This window comes from Gallinula chloropus (genome assembly GCF_964237585.1).
Source record: "Gallinula chloropus genome assembly, chromosome: 9".
Lineage (NCBI taxonomy): Eukaryota > Metazoa > Chordata > Aves > Gruiformes > Rallidae > Gallinula > Gallinula chloropus.
In genome coordinates this window covers 1736098-1753806 of record NC_140094.1, presented here as the reverse complement: position 1 = coordinate 1753806, position 17709 = coordinate 1736098, and the positions used below count along the sequence as shown (strand labels likewise).

At 46.1% G+C, this 17709-nt stretch overlaps 2 protein-coding genes across 2 annotated transcripts in view; one reads left to right on the top strand and one right to left on the bottom strand.

Moving 5' to 3' along the window:
- ETFA (electron transfer flavoprotein subunit alpha) overlaps positions 1–4823 on the top strand; it is a 29610-nt gene extending 24787 nt beyond the window's left edge. Inside the window, exons 10-12 of the mRNA XM_084267833.1 lie at positions 1849–1914; positions 4268–4348; positions 4717–4823. Of these exons, the coding sequence (XP_084123959.1) occupies positions 1849–1914; positions 4268–4348; positions 4717–4761 (192 nt within the window). The 3' untranslated portion in view covers positions 4762–4823. The remainder of the gene's footprint in view (positions 1–1848; positions 1915–4267; positions 4349–4716) is intronic.
- A 515-nt stretch (positions 4824–5338) lies between these two features.
- Positions 5339–17709, bottom strand: part of TMEM266 (transmembrane protein 266) — a 54642-nt gene continuing 42271 nt past the window's right edge. The window contains exons 10-11 of the mRNA XM_084268214.1: positions 8903–8953; positions 5339–5899 (exon numbers count right to left, since the gene is read on the bottom strand). Coding sequence (XP_084124340.1) covers positions 5346–5899; positions 8903–8953 — 605 coding nt within the window. The 3' untranslated portion in view covers positions 5339–5345. The remainder of the gene's footprint in view (positions 5900–8902; positions 8954–17709) is intronic.

Here is a 17709-nt window from a genome sequence, read left to right as displayed (position 1 = left end):
ACAGACCGATAAGAGTAGCTAGTAGTCTCGATGACTGGCACTTAATGAATTGCTCTAAAGAAATCAAATTACAGTAATGTGCTTTTCAAAAGAGCTTGTATTAAAGACTATATGATGTTAGAACAATTTCTCCTGTAACATCTGTTCTTTTATTTGGTGTAATTAAAATACTGCATTCTTACCGTGAGCTCTTATATGGACATATTGTATTACCTCGCAGCTGTGGCTAATATGGATTGACCTCCAATAGTAATCTAGTCCAGAAGAAGCTATTGAGGCTAAGAAATATCTGAGTGTCTTCCACAGCTGTGAGTTTTTGTGGAAATACGTAGACTCGATTCCGTGTTTCAATTTCAAAGCAAGACTTTTTAATAGGAAATACTTTGTTCCTGCTCTGCTTTCTCTCCCCTGTAATTTTTATGGGAAATTGCTTTTGTACAAAAGCTTCATAAATTTTATTTATTTATTCCTATTTAAAACCCAGTGTAATAGGTGAAATCTGTGGCTGTAGGAACATCAGAAAGCAGTCATCTTTTTGCCTTTAATTGGTACAGTGACTGTCAGGCCCGTATGGCAAAAGCAGGCTGCACACTGTCTGTGTTAGAACACCTCCGTGTGCCAGCCTTTTCCGTGGGTCTGTGCCTGCTCCACAGCTGTGCTTTGGTCTGTCGCATTAAAAGCCACTTATCTGTAACGCACATTTCCCTGTGCAGGAGTGAGAGTTTTCGACCCTCTGCGCCTCCCTGGCCCCAAAACCAGTGTCTTGAGTGAGATTTGTATGTTGCCAAATACAGACTAACCTTTTGTCTTCCAAAAGACAAATTCTGTTCGCATTTGAGGTTGAATCTTTTCCGAGTGTGTGTAAACACCACCTGTTAATTGGTTTGGACAGCTGATCCCCTAACTAGGTCTGTGTCTTACAGTTTCCTGTGAGTTGGCAAGAAGCACTTTGCTTTTCTTCCATAAGATTAGATAGCTCAACAGTACAGGTCCAACTGCCGTTTGGATTTGCGGTGGTGGGGGTACCATTACAGAGCTGGAGATAGACTTGGTTTTGGATAGATTATAGCCTGGGTGACTTTCAGCCTGAGCAAGAACCCATGGTTTTCTGCTGTGATTCCAAATTGTCGGTACAGATCTGTTTGCCTATAAATTCCATCTCTTTTGAATGTGGGTCTCTTTGGAGATGCTAGACCAGGAGCCCCAAAGTGTAAAGATCTACCACGTTGTTGGTGCCTGCCTGGGAATCACTTCTTGATATATCCTGTGTAGGAGTTGATAGTGAAGGGGGAAGAACTTTGGGGTGACCGACCATCGAGGGTTGGGGTAAATAATAGAAACAATTGCTGCAAACGCACAGTGTACCCAAAATGTTTTATCCCACCACGTAGGAAACTTTGGATAGGTTTAAATGGGCAGCTTTGTCCATTCTGTCTTCTTTAAAGGCTCTGAGAGGCTTTAAACAAAAAAGCCTGGGCTTTCCCTGTAGGGAACTGCATTATCCATTTATAGGCATCTCGGTTAGTATTTGCGTTTGGAATCTCCAGGGTCGTGAGTAACACTGACTGCCCTGTCGTCTAGCTGAGCAGGGTCTCAGGGTTGATGCAGGTCTCTCTCTTCAATTTTTTTCTCATTTGTCTTTGCCAGATGGTCCTTTGGGATTTTTCTTTTTACAGCTAGATTGCATCCCCAAGTGGGGAAGGGGACCAATCACCACCTGCCTTTAATATTGAGAAGTGCTGAAATGTAAAAACTACTGCATGTCTTTGGTTCCGAGTTATGTTTGGCGAGAGCTGACCTGAACTATGTCATGAGTACCAAAACTGTCCCGGTTTTGTTTTCTTCCAGGAAGTTTATATCGCCGTGGGAATATCTGGAGCAATCCAACACTTGGCTGGGATGAAAGACAGCAAGGTATAACGATGGATGTGCTAGAAAAGGTTGTGGAGGGAAGAGATGAGCTGACCGACTTGCTTTTACATCAGCACTTCAGCCAGGTTTCCAGGTTTTCTTACTGCCTCTTATTTAAAGCACGTTGGCCCTCTTAGCCTTGCCAAAAATGCTGTCTGTGGCAAAACAGCTACCTCAGTAGGATACCCAGTGCACTGTAACCCAGAGGGGTAAGTAGAAGCAGCTAATTGAGTTTGTTTAGTGAAAAAAGGAAAAAGAAAACACCAAGGCGCTGATGCCAGAATTCTATACAATAGTTCCCTTTGCATTTATATCAGAGTATGACATATTAATTCATGCATACCAATGTGCAGTCTGAATTATGAACTTGCTATTCCATAAAGTAAGAGATGTCTCTGACGTTCCTGCATTTAGGCATTCAAATGGAAACCTATTATAAAACGGCAGTAAAACTGTAAAAGGTTTAACTCGTTAGTTGCCAAAGCACATGATCTAAAATGGGAATTGCTGCCTGGGTCCACAGGACAGAGTTGGGAGACAGGAGCAGAATTACCTGCTAAATCTTACTGTCGAATGTCAAAATACCAAAAATGGTCAGGTGCCTGTAAGCAGTTTTAGGAAAAGCTTATCTATTTTGGGTTTTTTTCCCTGTGTTTCCTGGGAGAAAGGAGACTGGAATAGTGTTTAAAATCGGTTCACAAACCTTCACAAGCTGATTCTGGTGTGTAACCACTGACAGATGAGGGAGTGTAGTTGTCACAAGCTGGCCTATGTGGCAGGCAGGGAGGGTGGTTTGTGCTTTCTCAGTGTGGTTCTTTTTAGCATATATTGCTCTGCTCGTGTGTGTGGAAAGTGATGTCAGCAGGATTTGAGGTTTTTGAGCTGACACCTGTTTGGGCCTCAGTCTTACAAAATCAGGTACTTGAGGGTGTTCCTCCTGCATCGGAGAAATTTAGGAGGTACGATGGGCAGGGATGAAAGTCACTACTGAGAAGTGGGAGCAGTGGTGTCTGTAGCAGTGTATTCTGATCAGCCTTCAAGGGACAGTGTTACTGTAGTCTCATCTATTCACAGTGCACCTCAGGGGGAGACAACAGGCGCAGTCAGACCACTGGAAAGGCCATGAGAGCAGCACCAACGTGGTACTCCCACATGCTCAGCTCCCTCTGGACTCTGGCAGTAGCTGATGGGCAGCGGTATTGAGTGTCTATGTTTCAAGGCATTTAGTGTCCAGTTTACCAAGGGAGGAGACGGCCCAGTGGGATTAGTATCAGCCAGCGACTGAGAACTGGGTTTTAAACCTCCTAATGGCTAATTTATTTATTTCTCTTTTTAAAGCAAGTTAGCTGCCTTTGAGTACATCTGGTGAATCAGTGTTGCTTTTCTTTCTGAGAGATTTAACTTGCAAAGTTCTGTTGCAAGCAAGGTGATGCTTTTGCATCTTACCATGGAAAGGCTTATTTAGCCACAAGGTAGAAAATCAGTTAAAGCCTGACAGCATTGAGCCAATAGTCTGCATTCTGCTTCCTGCAAAGGACCACAGGATGGTTCAGCGTAACTTGTAATGATGTCACATGCTGGGGAAGTGTCACTGGAATAGGGGCAGGTGGCTGCCTGTGAGCTGGCAAGAGCCATGGTGTGGCTGCGAAGTATTTCAGGTGGAAAGGCAGTATTGGAGTGCTGTGATTTAGACTTTGCGTAAGGCTCATTTTATGAGCTGTCGTCTCTCCCCACGCCCATCCTTTACGAGGTGCTTCCTGGCCTGTTGTAGGCTTTGATGTGGACACCCACGCAAAGTTTACTGGAGGCTGTCACCCTCACTGCTGGATTTACCTGTATGTCAGAGAGTAAATCAAGATGGTATGTCATGGACCTTCAAGTTGGGATTTTGAACATCCATGTTTTCTACTGTGTGACAAAGTAAATGGTAGTTGCCTTCAGCATGATGTTACATGGTTGTTAGCGCCACAAGGCCAGCAAGGGAAGTTGTGAGTGTACTTTTTTCCCTTTGGAGGTGGAAAGGAAAGAACTGGAAATGCTTGTAAGGGCTTGGAAAGAATGCACTACATGCTTCCTACTTAACCCAGACCTTACTCTGTCTCTTCTGTCTTCCTCTCCTCTCTTTTTTATTATTCTCTTTTTTCTTTTTCTTTTTTCTATTCTTTTTCCTCCTTTCTTTTCCTTTTCTTCTCTTTCTCTATTCTCTCTTCTTTTCTTTCCTTATCCTCTCTTTTTCACCCCTTCTGTCTGGTCTCTCCCTCTGTTCTTTCTGTGTCTTCTCCCTCCCTCCTTTTTTTTTTCCTTTTCTGTCTCTCTCTCATGGATGTCTATTTACAGGCTGTGTTCTTGTTTGCAGACAATCGTTGCTATTAACAAGGATCCTGAAGCACCAATTTTCCAAGTGGCAGACTATGGGCTGGTGGCAGACTTATTTCAGGTGAGAGGAAACTCATCCAAGTGGGAAGACTGAACTGGGAGTTACATGTATGTTGTGTGTGTGGCTCAGGCAGGTGTGCCAGCAGTTAATGCTGTTGCTGAATGACAGCCTGCTGGCGCTGTGGTGAGCACGGGTCTTGCTGTAAGGATTGAGGCTGTCGAAATGCCATGTAGACAATGTGTGTAATAAATTTTGTAGGATGCATTATTTCCAGCTAATGGAAATGCAGCTCATCAATAATTGAGAGGCCTGATTCAGTGGGATAGGGGAGCTGTGTGTGAGCTTGGAAGAGCAGCAGTCCTGATGGAGTATTGGGGGAGTTTGGGTGTTAGAGTAGGAGATGCTGATCTTTGCTGTGATGTTTGCAGGCTGTGCCGGAGATGACGGAGCTGCTGAAGAAGAGGAAACAGTAGAGTGGAATCACTGGAATGGAAATTGGGTGTGGAATCAGGGCAATAAAGGATTGTGATGTGGACATGTTATGTGTGTCTGTGTGGTATTGCTGCACATGGGAGGGAAGGATGTAGGTGTGGAAGAGGGAAGGGAAAGGGGAAGGGAAAGGGGAAGGGGAAGGGGAAGGGGAAGGGGAAGGGGAAGGGAAAGGGAAAGGGAAAGGGAAAGGGAAAGGGAAAGGGGAAGGGAAAGGGGAAGGGAAAGGGGAAGGGGAAGGGGAAGGGAAAGGGGAAGGGGAAGGGGAAGGGAAAGGGGAAGGGAAAGGGGAAGGGAAAGGGGAAGGGAAAGGGGAAGGGGAAGGGGAAGGGGAAGGGGAAGGGGAAGGGGAAGGAAAAGGGAAAGGGGAAGGGGAAGGGGAAGGGGAAGGGGAAGGGGAAGGGGAAGGGGAAGGGGAAGGGGAAGGGAAAGGGAAAGGGAAAGGGGAGACTTTTACAACTGTCTGAAACGTTTCACTTTATTCCAGACACTTTTCACATAAAATGCCATTCCACTTCATTCCCCTCCCACAAGTCTTCCACTCCTCCCCTAAATGTCCCACTACCCTCTATGCCTCAGGCACCCTGCTCAGATGTGGCTCCATCGGATGCTCCATCAACCCCTTCACAGCAAATACGTCCAGGCTCTCCTGCTTCCTGCGGCTGTATGTGCTGAGCCCCGTATGCCCCATGGGGTGCCTGCTCCCCATGGAGCTCTGTGGGGGGCTGGACATCTTCAGATTCACAGGATCCAGCCCCTTCTGTGCCAGGCACACCTCTTCTGATAGGGAAGACAGCAGCTCCTGCACCATGACGTGGGCCACCTGCTCCTGGCTGGTGGTAATAGTGGCCTGCAGACTGCTGGCTACCTCTGCAGTGTCCTCGCAGGCTGTGCTGCACTCTGGGGAGGAGCCCAGTGTCTGGCTGCTCTCGCTGCACGCCTGTGTACCTGAGCTGACTGTCGAGCGTGACACGCTGCCCGATGTGATGCTGGCGGATGTCCCGGTGCTCCCCAGCCGCATCGGCACCTCCACAGTGAAGAGGTCAGAAGAGATGTTTGGGTGATGGACATCAATGGCAGTTGTGGTGACAACACAGATTGCTGCCTCTGGGATGCCGCTGTCTGCAAGAGGAAGAGCACAGGGGGGTGAGACACAGTCAGGAATAGCAGTTCCAAACCCTCTGCAGCTCTGTCCTACACCTCTTAGATCCCTCTATCACTCCTCCACTGAATGATGTGGATCCCACACAGACCCTCTCATGAGGCACTGCTTCATGTTCATCTTCACAGGGAGATGTGTCTCCACGTCTTCCTTGTGTAGCTCCAGCTCTGTATCTATCTTGCCTACAGTGCACATACCCATAACTACATCTTATCTCACATACCGCTCAGGCATTCCTCTGCGTATACAGACCCCCAGGTGAAGGCACAAACTTGTCTTAGAAGCTTTCAATCCATTAACAGTTGCTGTTCATTCAGCACCATATGTACTACACAAAAAATATATAAAATCCAGTACATATGTATGAAATACAGGAAGACAGCCACTAAGACAGGCACACAGTAAGACAGCCAGAAAGAAAACAGGTTTGTATTTCTCAGTGTACATACCTGGGAAATCTGTATGTGTTGGATATGGATACTTAAAACACTCTATCTCTACGTGCACAAGACGACACACAAATATATGTATCTGTGTATGTGCACAGACATGGTCATGCACATCGACATGGCCACTCACTCCCTTCAGCTTATGTTTCTGAACATACACACAACCCCCCATGTTTAGATTCATCTTTTGTATATATGTCTGTAACAGGAACGTGTATGTGCAAATAAAAATAAGTAAGTTTGTATCTCTATATGCACAGTATTTTTTTAGATATAATTTCTGTCTGTACAGATACAGTCTTTCTCCCCCACACGCATGTATGGAGAACTTAAATACACATTCACATATCTTTATATACACTTTTATCCATATTTATAGAGAGGTGTGTATGTATATGCAAGTATTCCCATTTATATAATGCCTGTATACGTTCACTCGTTTGTATACATTGTATATCATTCCTATGAGTGCAAATAGATACACCTATGCATCCTCTGCTACCTCATGTCTGTAACCAGACTCTCACACGCCCACTTACACATCTATCTTTGCACACATCTAGATTACCCATGTGTGGCTGCACATACATCTTTACCTGCCTGTGTACACACATAGCCAGCTTCATACACACCCCCATACATGTAGGGGATGTAGCAGGGTGTACCCAGATACGTATTCACACACTCAGTTTATATTTAAGAGATATATATAAATAATGCAGACTATACTACATAATAATAACATTTAACAGATACAGACACACACACCCTTTTAAAATATATGTAATTATTTTAAAAGATATACATGCACATGCATGCACACACACATACACATACATACGTATGAACATACCCCTTTTTGCCTCTCTGTGTATATGGGGAACTTTACACTGGACTATACATCTCTAACACAGTATCCCTGTGCATGATACACACAGATATATACATATTGGATGTAATACGTATTAAAAGTATATGTAGATAGACTCACACACATACTACATAATAAATATCAAACATACATACATATACACACACACAAAACGAGGTTTTCTTATATATCACACTCTATATAAATATGTATTTATAGATCCCAATGTGTGTGTGTGTGTATATGGGGACATTAGATTGATACAATACATTATACCTGTATTTCTATACACACACACATATTTTGTACATGCTATGGAATACATACAAAGTCTGTAAGTATTTAGTCATGTAGACACCCACCTTTTCATATATTTGATATACATACACCCCCTCCTTATGTATCTTTATATAGACTTGCATACATATGCACACAGAGACAACTATCTTTATATATAAATATATATATGTATATATGTGTGTGTGTGTATATATATGGATAAAGGTATATAATACGTTACATCCATAGCGCACACATTCATATTTTACAGGGATGTACATGCACGATCATGCACAAACACCTTTATGGACCTTTACATGTGCCTTTACATAGGTTCATAAGCACATACACACATACATATATAAAAAAGTATATATATCCATGTGAGTATATATGGGGATATAGATGACATTAAACACGCAGACACAGACATACAGATGCATAGTATGTATACCCACAGATACACACAGGCACACACACACTTTTAAAACCCGTTTTTATGTATTTGTATATGTATATACACACACTATATTTTACTATCTTTAATATATGTATTTAGATAAAATAAGTATATGGACAGACACACAGTCTCTCATACATACCTTTATTTGTATATAAACGTATATAAACACACACATATATCTTTTAATATATGTGTACCTACACAGACCCATCTGGATACACATATATGGATCTTTATATATGTGCCACTATTTCACTGTCTGTATATAGGGGATACACAGATGCACATACAATGCAGTGCACCTGGAAGTGTACACACACACATATATAAATATCTTCTCTCTATAATTATGTATATATAATTATGTATAATATATATAATTATGTACGCAGACGCACACTGCTTATCTACCTGCCAGGATTTACAAACACACAGATTTCTTTAACCATGTGCTTGAGTGTGTCTACACACAAGGGGAGTGACCCCCAGCCTGACTGACCATGTCACTTCAGAACGTGCCAGCCCAGTCCCGACCCAGCAGAGCGCCTGCCGTGCCCCAGCACCCAGCTGGACCTTTCCGCAAGGTTCCCAGCAGCGTTGGGCTGAGCCAACCGCCCGCGTCTTCCCTCCTGTTCATTGCTGGGGCCGGGACAGCCCGGCCAGGGGACGTAACCTCTCTCCCCCTTACCATCAAACTACACAGAGTGCCCTCAGCAGGGGCAAACACGGGCCCTTCAGCCGTGCCTGAGTGGCTGTTTCGGTACAAGATCACATGGAGCAAACCAAGACCTGCCCTGGTGGGCTTCCTTTCCAGGACAGATGCACACCATTATCCCATCTCACCTGGGTTACAGCACAATGCAAAATGCAGTTCACAATTATATTCTGAAGCAAAACTTACCACTGCTAGGCTCGTTGTAGTACCGACTGATGTAATTATTCATGTCATCCTCTGAAAGAACAAAACCACACCGTTAGAAGACCATCAATTTGATTCAATGGCTGGAATTCCACCCTGTGAAAGGCTCCCCCTCTGCATTGACTGTATGCCCAGAGCACCAACTTTGTGTGGTTTTAGGCCAGAAGACGAGGTATGATTCGGGGACAGCTCCTCAAAACAGGGAGTATCATTTTCAACTCCTCATCAACAAAGAGTATCTTCACCAAAAGAGTTGTTGGGATGTGGAACAGGCTGCCCAGGGAGGGGGTCGAGTCACTGACCCTGGATGTGTTTAACAGACAGGTAGGTAGGTGAGGCGCTCAGGGATCTGGTTTAGCACAGGACAGGAACAGTTGGATTCGATGATCTTAAAAGGTCTTTTCCAACCTCGTGATTCTGTGATTTGTTGGAGAGCTTTAGGGGCCCAGCCTGGAAGCCAGGAATTCTGGGTTCAAGGAAAATGTGCTCTATGATCCCTTCCAGGACTGTCCAGCATCTCAGGCCTGTGTCCTCACCACTTGAACAGACTGTTGTGACGCTGGGCTTTGCCTGGTTGGCAGGGCCCTGCCCTCCTGCTGCCTTACAGAGAAGCACAAAAAGAACACAACAAACTTCCCTGTGTTGCAGTTCTGAGCAGAGCACAAATATCGCTGCTACGGCGGCGGTATCAGCGGAGCAGGAACCATTTCAAGCTCACAAGCAACCTGACCTGCCCAATTTGCGGTGGATCGTGTGCTCTAAAAGCATCCCCTCCTTTTAAGTGCTCTTTTTGATACCGTGTTTCAGAAAACCATGCTCATCCCTTCGAGCCAGATTTCCTTCGTCCCCCTGGGTCTCTGTGGCTTCGGTCCTGCCTTTTCACAGCACATTGCGGTTTGCAGGTGAAAGAAACAGATGTTTTCTGGGGAACACTTTCTCCACACAACAAGACCCAAACCACTAAGCACTCTGTACCTGAAATAGCTGCACTCGTAAGAAGGCAATCTAACCTGACACTGAAAGGCAACGCGGTTGTTTTCCTGGTTTCATTGGATCTTAAAAGCTTTTTTGGCCCTCGTTGATCTTTAAATGCCTGCAGTCAGAGGTGTGCTTTGTGCTAATGTCTGAGTTTAAAAAAGAGGCCTCAGAGTAGCTCAAGGCAATGCTGCTGAATTAGGAGTACATTGCAAGGCTTTTCAGCTATCTGCTACTAAAATACACTTCATTTCAATCATGCATAATTTATACACTAAATGCCACCAGCCCATATAGATACAGGTTCTTGCTCAGGCAACGAACCTTCAGCTACAGTCAGAAAACACGCCCATACCCATATTCCTGGTAAAGCATCTTCTTCACATTTAACTTCGGTCAGGAATCCTGGGGAGAGGAAGGAGGAAAAGCAGCCCACGGCCCGAGCGGGGGCAGGCTCAGCGCGTGCGGCCGCCCCTCCTCACCGCACACGGCCACGCTCCGTGCCAGGCGCTGCCCCAGCGCCGGGACGCTCTGCGCCCAGGACAGGACGCAACTCGCACACGTGGTTCATCTGCCTGTCCCCTCTTCCAGTCAGGCTCCAGTCGTGCTGGCTTTGGGACCCGGTACCTTTACTGCCCTGGCCCACTCCCTCTCACCTAACGGAACCTAGCAGGGCACTATGTTCAAACCAACCTGGCACAGAGACATGGACTGCTGTTCAGATCAGCTGGAAAGGAAACCCTGCAACACACTCACTCAGACCCCTCTGTGTGGTGAGGAAACATCTCTCCAAGGCTGCCTGCTCCCATCTTCCTGTGTGACAGCCTCACCGATGCCCTCGCTTTACACCGCTTATCTAACAATAAAACACCTCAGTATAAACATCTACAAGTGCACGTAAACTATATACCAGTACATCTACAGATATTTAACTCAAATAATTCCTTATGAATAAACCCAGCAGAGAGCAATGGAGTAACAGCAGCAAAATAAATATTTCAATGACCGATGAAGCTTCTGAATCATTACATTAAAGCAAACTGACAATTAACAAACACATCTTGGTCATAGGGGAGTCTCGGCTGCTTTGGGCATAAAAAGACACAAACAATTCCAGTTATGGCTCATTATAGTCTGCATTGCTGAAAGGGAGTGAAGCCTCAAAAAAAGCCACAAATATACAGCTGAAAGCAACTATTTGGGCTTAAAAACTGTACACCCCAAAATTACCTCGCTGCACATCACTGTGGAACGCTGCTCAAGGACTTTGTGAAGATTTCCAGTGAGATCAGTGCAGGTGGGTAAGTGGCAGCAGTACAATTACATTTGTTTGCAGCCAGTGGCACGCAGGAAGCCTGCCTGAGGAAGGAGGGGACACCAGCTTTTACAAGAGGACAGATTGCTTCTATTATTTAAATTCTAGGTAGGGTTTTCTGCTGTCAATGTATCTTAGTTTCAGCTCCAAAAAGGGCACTGTCTTAAGAAATACTTAATTCTCCAGAGTTCTCTGGGGGTTTTAAAACATTTTTTTATTTCTTTCTTACTTTTTCCATCTTGAAATTTTCAGGATCAGGAAGATTTAATCTCCCTCCTGTCCCAGAAATAAACCCCCATCTTCAAATACTCAGCAGCGTTACCTGCAGTTCCTCTGCTAGAAGAGAAACTTTGCATTTAAAAGCAGAAAGGAAAAAGCATTTCCCTCCTTTCCCCTGGAAATGGCAACCTCAGGAAAACGTCTCTGGGTGGCGACTGGGATCCTCTTGCTCGATGCTGCAGGAAGATCAGAAAGCCTTTACTCCCAAGAAGCGTGACAAAAGAGATCCAGTAGTGAGTTGAGAAGGCGGAATGGGAAGAGCGGTGCAGCTCCTCCCCAGGTGAAAACCCACCTGGGGAACAAGGACGACAACCTTCCCCAGACAGCGAGAGCGACGGGAAGCTGTAAGAGCTGCACTGGCACTGTGGGGGAATTCAGCTGAGAGGAGGCTTTACGGGCAGGAGAAGGAACAAGCAGAGACAGGCTGTTCTCTGGTGCATGAGCACTGTTGGCTCGAGCAGCCTGGGGTGTGAAGGGCTGCCAAAACTGCCTGACTCAAGGAGAGAGCAAGTGCCGCTTCGTCTACTACGGCACCCGCCAGGGGTGAGGCAACAGGGTGAGGTGGAACCACGGACAGCGGGGCTGACTCCAAGAGGAGCAGGGGAATGTCTGGCTGGGAAGGCTGCTCAGACTCCCACCTACTGAGCATCAAGCCCGAGGAGCCTTCCCTGACACCGTGACCAACCCCACACACACGGTAAAGGCAAAGCAAGAAGGGAAAGAAGTCCCATCTCTGCTACCCAAATCTCTGCTATCAAATAAACGTGGGGTTCTCAGGCAGGATCTGCCTGACAGCTCTGGATGTTGCCTGACAAAGGCTCTCACATTACCTGTCTGCTCTTTTCCTGCAGGCTTCAGACCACATGCTACAGCAGTTCAGGGTGTCATATACTATTTAGAGTCCATACCCCTATAATCTCATCTGACCCAAGAGACAACACCATAATCTCTCTCCCCTGGCCCTATAAAAACCTAATAAAGTTGGTGAAACACATAAATGACATTCCACACAAGGCAGATCTCTCTTCTAGTTCTGTAATCCCTCAACGGTGACCTTTAATTGTTTCATCAATGACTTTGGCGAAAGAGTCTGCAACACCCCCACATACAATAAACACCACTCGCACATCTTTCAGATCAGAGGCCTTAAAAAGGGATTTCTTCTGAAATATTAAAGTCTCTTTGTATTTTTATCCTGCCTTCTGTCTCTCCAAACTGGCTTATTGGAACGGGAAGGCTAGTTTTCCTGCTGTCTGGCCTCCTGCTATGGACCAGAGTCCTCAGAGTAGAGTAAGGTCTTATCCTGACTTTCCTCCAGAAAGCAATCTTTACTAGGAGGTTTCTAAAGAAGCAGATCTTCCATCACCATCACTGCTATTTGATACTGGCATCTTCTCCTTGATGTATGTCTACCACTTAGAGGCATTTAGGAAAGCAAAGTAAGGTAAAACAAACACGCTCTGCTAAGACACACTGGGCAGGGAGGACTCTGCATGGGATGGACGTAGCTTGAGCACGACACTGAAGTGCAGTAAGAAAGGAGGACAGAGTGTACATAAAAAAGGACATCTATTGGTGTTTCTGAGAGCAGACTGGCAATCCATGGGGGAAAATTCCCCAACAAAGCCATAACCTTCCGAGGGAGCTTTCCCCTGCCGACTGCCACGCAGTCTCTGGCACTCCACAGCTGTCTGACCATGGCCACCTGAACTTCCCCATCACCTTGCATCTCAGTGAGACCTAACATCCTTGTCTCAGCAGTCCAGGCATAGCTTGTGGCTCACTTGTAACTGTATTTATTTAATGCTGCCCAGGCTGTGCTCCACTGTCCAGCTCACCTTCCTGGCCTTGCACAAGATGACCTCAGGGGATTTTTTTCCCCTCGGCTTCGTACAATGGCAGGCAGACACATCACAGCAAGCTGTAGTACTCACACAACTGTTCCACTCACACCGATATCCAAACCCTGCAGAGGTCAGATGGATGCCCGAGCATGTGGACAATCCACCCTGAGAGGAACTGTCAAAGCCAGCTGGCACAGAAAACTGAGCAACAGATTCAGCCTGGTTCTAAGAAAGAACTCAACCTGAGACAGAAGCTGCTGTACAGCAGACAGTCCCAGGGCATGGAACAGGCTCCATCATCAGCAGATACTGCTGGGGCAGAAAAACTGGGACTCAAAACCAAAACACTTAGCTGACAAGTTGGGCAGCTCTGGCTCTCTCTTCAGCAGATCCTGATGCAAGAGCACCGCGTGCTGACTTGAGCATGGCTGAGATGCAAGACATCTGTGTGTCAGCACGGCTGCTGGCTTTGGGTAGAGGATGGCCTGGGGGCCGTCTCAGTGCTCTTTCCAATGCTCTTTCTCTAGGAATATGGATCTGCAGATCCACATCTGAGTTGGCTTGCTACAGTCAGCCTGAAGAAAACACAGAGTAACTCAGGTCCGTCTCCACAATGCAGCCACATTTGTTGAGTCTAGAAAAACACAGGTTGAGCAAGAATATGGCTACTGACAAAACAGTACTTGGCTGGGTGAACATCAGGGAAAGAGGAGAAAAATTTAAGCAAAAGCATTCGAGAACAAATTGTTATAAACTGGCTGGGAATTAGGAAAAGATTTCTAATAGTTTAGAAAGTGAGATGTTGGAACAGTGTTCTAATGGCGTCAGAGGGCAAAATGCATCTGTGAGATGGAGCACAATCTGTTTATGAAAGGGGTTATTACGAAAGGGGCTGCATCCTTAGACAGTGGGAAGCGTTCCAGTCCTGTGTTCCTTTACCTGTCAGCAATGCCTTCGCACCCCTGCACACTAACGATGGGAGACAACTTCAGCCTCGCAGGCGTGACTCTATGCTCTCAACTGTTGGAAGGCAAAAGCTTCTACCCCCCCACTCCCATTTGGTGCCTGTGAAATTCAAGAGCCTGACCTCACTAACTACACACACATTTGCACAAGTGTCGCGTAGGGTTTGATTCCCAGGATTCCTGCCTGGCGGATCAGTGCGCAGGGAACCACAAAGCCTGAGAGAGGCACCTACGGAGAAGCCAAATCCTCACTCTTCCTCCAATGAGGAAGCAGAGTGCACTTAAGATATAACCATTTCCAGGAGTAAGCTTCAAAGTAGATACATTTCAACATTTGAAAATAACCATAAACTACTTTTTATCTATTGTTCTGCACTAACAGGGCGCTCTCAGAGCACTAACAGATGATCACCAAAGGAACTGGCTTAGACTTTCAAAGTGTCCAGCCAGCTCAGACTGCCTTGCGAGGGACAACTGACGAAATCCTTTCCAGTGCCCTGCTTTGCCTTCTCAGGCAGCTTATGAATAGTCTTAAGAGAAGCCCTCTGAAGCTCCAGAATTCGTTACGTTCCCCTCCCCATATCCTACTTTCTTCACTTACAAAACAGTGGGTACCCATGGGGAGAGCAAGCGTTGCTTTTCTCCAAGCACGATCGATCATAAATTGCAGCAGCCCCTCCCCAAAGCAAAAGAGTTACTGCTACCCCCATAAAACTGGAAACTTGACTCAGAAGAGCTAAAGCTTTCTGCAATGCAGAGTAACAGAGCTAGGATCCAGCTCTTGCTCCAAGGAACAGAAGGGTGGCATATCAAACTATGGCAGTACTGGAGAATTTCAAATCCAGAAATGATATGTGCAGGAAAATGAGGAATTTTCACTGGGGACTGTAATTCATGTATTATGGGAGAGATTAAAGAATAATAAATTTTGGGAGGAAGTATTAATGGCTACGTGGGGCACTGTGAACTTGGCATTCCCTGAAGCCTGGAACTTTGTATACCAAACACTAAAAATGATTTGCGGAGGAGCAGAAAACATTGGATGTTACTCTGACCGTGACCGGTTACACACAGTATGAACTGAGAACTCAGCCAGAGAAAAAACCCTTCCTTTATAATTCAGAGACAAACAGATAGGATGGTATTTGCCATTATGTCAAATGGCAACCACCTCTGGGAAGAGGAAAGGAGATGGCAGCACTTAGGATGCTTCCCTCGCTCTTAGAGAAAGGCTGACCACAATGGTCCTGAAAATCATTAGTGATGCTGCTGCGCATTCACATGCAACAGCTTTCACCCAGAGCTCTTTACAGACTGAGACTCAGTAAAGTGCTCACAGTGCAGCAGATGTCACAGCTCTGCCCTGGGTTTATAGCTCCCAGAGTCCTGCCCTTCTCTCGAGTCCATCGTCTTTCCCAGCACTGATAATGGCACCCTCTGACTTGCATGCCACAGCCTGTTTTAGCCTTCAGATTGATCCAGAGATCAATTCTGGGGCAAAACAGATAAATAAAACCTCCATTCAAAGCAAGTTAAAGGGTAACAATTGTAGCCAAATTAATTAGAAAATACTATGCATCCATACATTTTGCACAGTTATTCCTACTATGTGAGGAGGTATTCTGGGGAGAGAGAAGTGAGGCAGCAACCATCTCGTCATCCAGAGAATCAGCACTGGTCTGACCAGCTTACAGTCGTGCTGCCTCAAGAAGTGGTCCTTCAAGAAGAGGTGGCACAAAATATTAGCTGAGTGGCACAAAATATTAGTGGGCACTTTCAGAGCCCATTGACCATGTGACTCAAGCTCCTGTCTCTTCCAGCCTTGTACAAGCAACTAAGGCACCTGAGATAGAAAGAGATCTGCAGAGAGAGAAGCTGGGTGAAAACATGTACTGGGAGCTGCCAAATCCGCACGTGCGGTGGGCTCCTAGGGAAGGGCCCGGTGCGTGCCTCTGCCTCCCCGAGGTGCTGTGTGTACCATATGCCACGCTGGGCTCACCCGCTGTGCTTTACTGGATGCTGAAGCCAACAGTTGCCCAAAATCCAGCATAAATACCAGAGTACAACCTCCAGCCACCCCCGAGGAGCTTTAACTTCTGCACTATCCCATAGAACTCCTGGGTAGGGAAATGAGTAAAGAGTCTGAATGCTCTCTCATTGCCCAGCTCCTCATTCTGCACTGAATGTTCCCATTGTCCCGGGTAGGCAGGGGAAATGAGATTAGCTCGAGATGGAATATCCCATTTTCTCATGCAGTATGTTCTCGAGCCAAGCCAAGCTTGCTGCCTTGGCAGAATTCAGGGCTCTCCAAAGACGGTGATTTTTTGGAGGCTGACAAAGTCTGGCACAAACAATATGCGTTCCGTGCCATCCCCTCCCCTCAGGTGCTATATGCAGAGCACAAGACAGCACAGGAGAGCCTGGTGTGCCTCACAGCCAAAGCGCGGCTTTGAATTGCAGCTTTTCTTTCAACAGCATTAGCAACCTGGTCCCTTATTTCTCCTCCCACTAGTCCGTGCAATAAGCAACTGCAGGTATTTTTCCAAATGCTGTGGCACACAGAATGATTAACTGCAGTCATCACTCTGGAATCTTTAAGGAGGACAAACACAGCTTAGAGAAAATGGACGGAAAGCAATTCCTGATGTGGTCTGACACAGAAGGTAACTTGCAAAACATAACCCTTGACCCAAAAGTCAGGAGTTACAACACCCTGCAGTGGCTTACAGTTCCAGGCAGAGTGAGTGGCATGAAAAACCCTCAAGTCAGAGCAGCCAGGCCAACCACAGCCTGTGAGAAGCAGGAGGGTACAGAAGCAATCTACAGGAAATATCTCGATCACTTGGGCTCTGCAGAGCCCTGTCTGAGGAGTATTTCACGTGCCTGAGTAGGTGGGGAGATGGGAGATGCTATGCCAGTTAAATGTGTCCCTTCCACATGGTGCAAGTAAACAGAGGCATCTTCAGCTGAAGACATGTTCTTCTTCCACCCGACACAGCGCATTCAGGTTTTGCTGATCCATGTACCAGTCAGAACAGGCAGGGTGGAGATGCAGAAAATGCTGACAGCATGCCAAAGTGATAATGCTGAAAGCTGCTGCAGCCACAGCCAGCACATTACTGGGAAAGCTGAAGAAGAAGGACATGCTTGAGGTGGAGAGGGAGAAGAACCAGGCAGGGCTGGTCCACGATCTTTCTCTCCTGGGGGCAACTGCCTTCTCAAGCTGTTAGCTGAGGCTCTGAAGTCCTGCAGCTGGTGTTGCTCGTGCAGGATTCAAAGCCTTGGCAGCTTCCTACTTTTTCCCATTGCAAACCAAAAATTTTGCATGCAAATTACATGCAGAATCCTCTGTCTCAACTGTTACCCAGACTGTGAACTAAAGCACTGAGCAGTACTGCTGGGCCTGCTGTG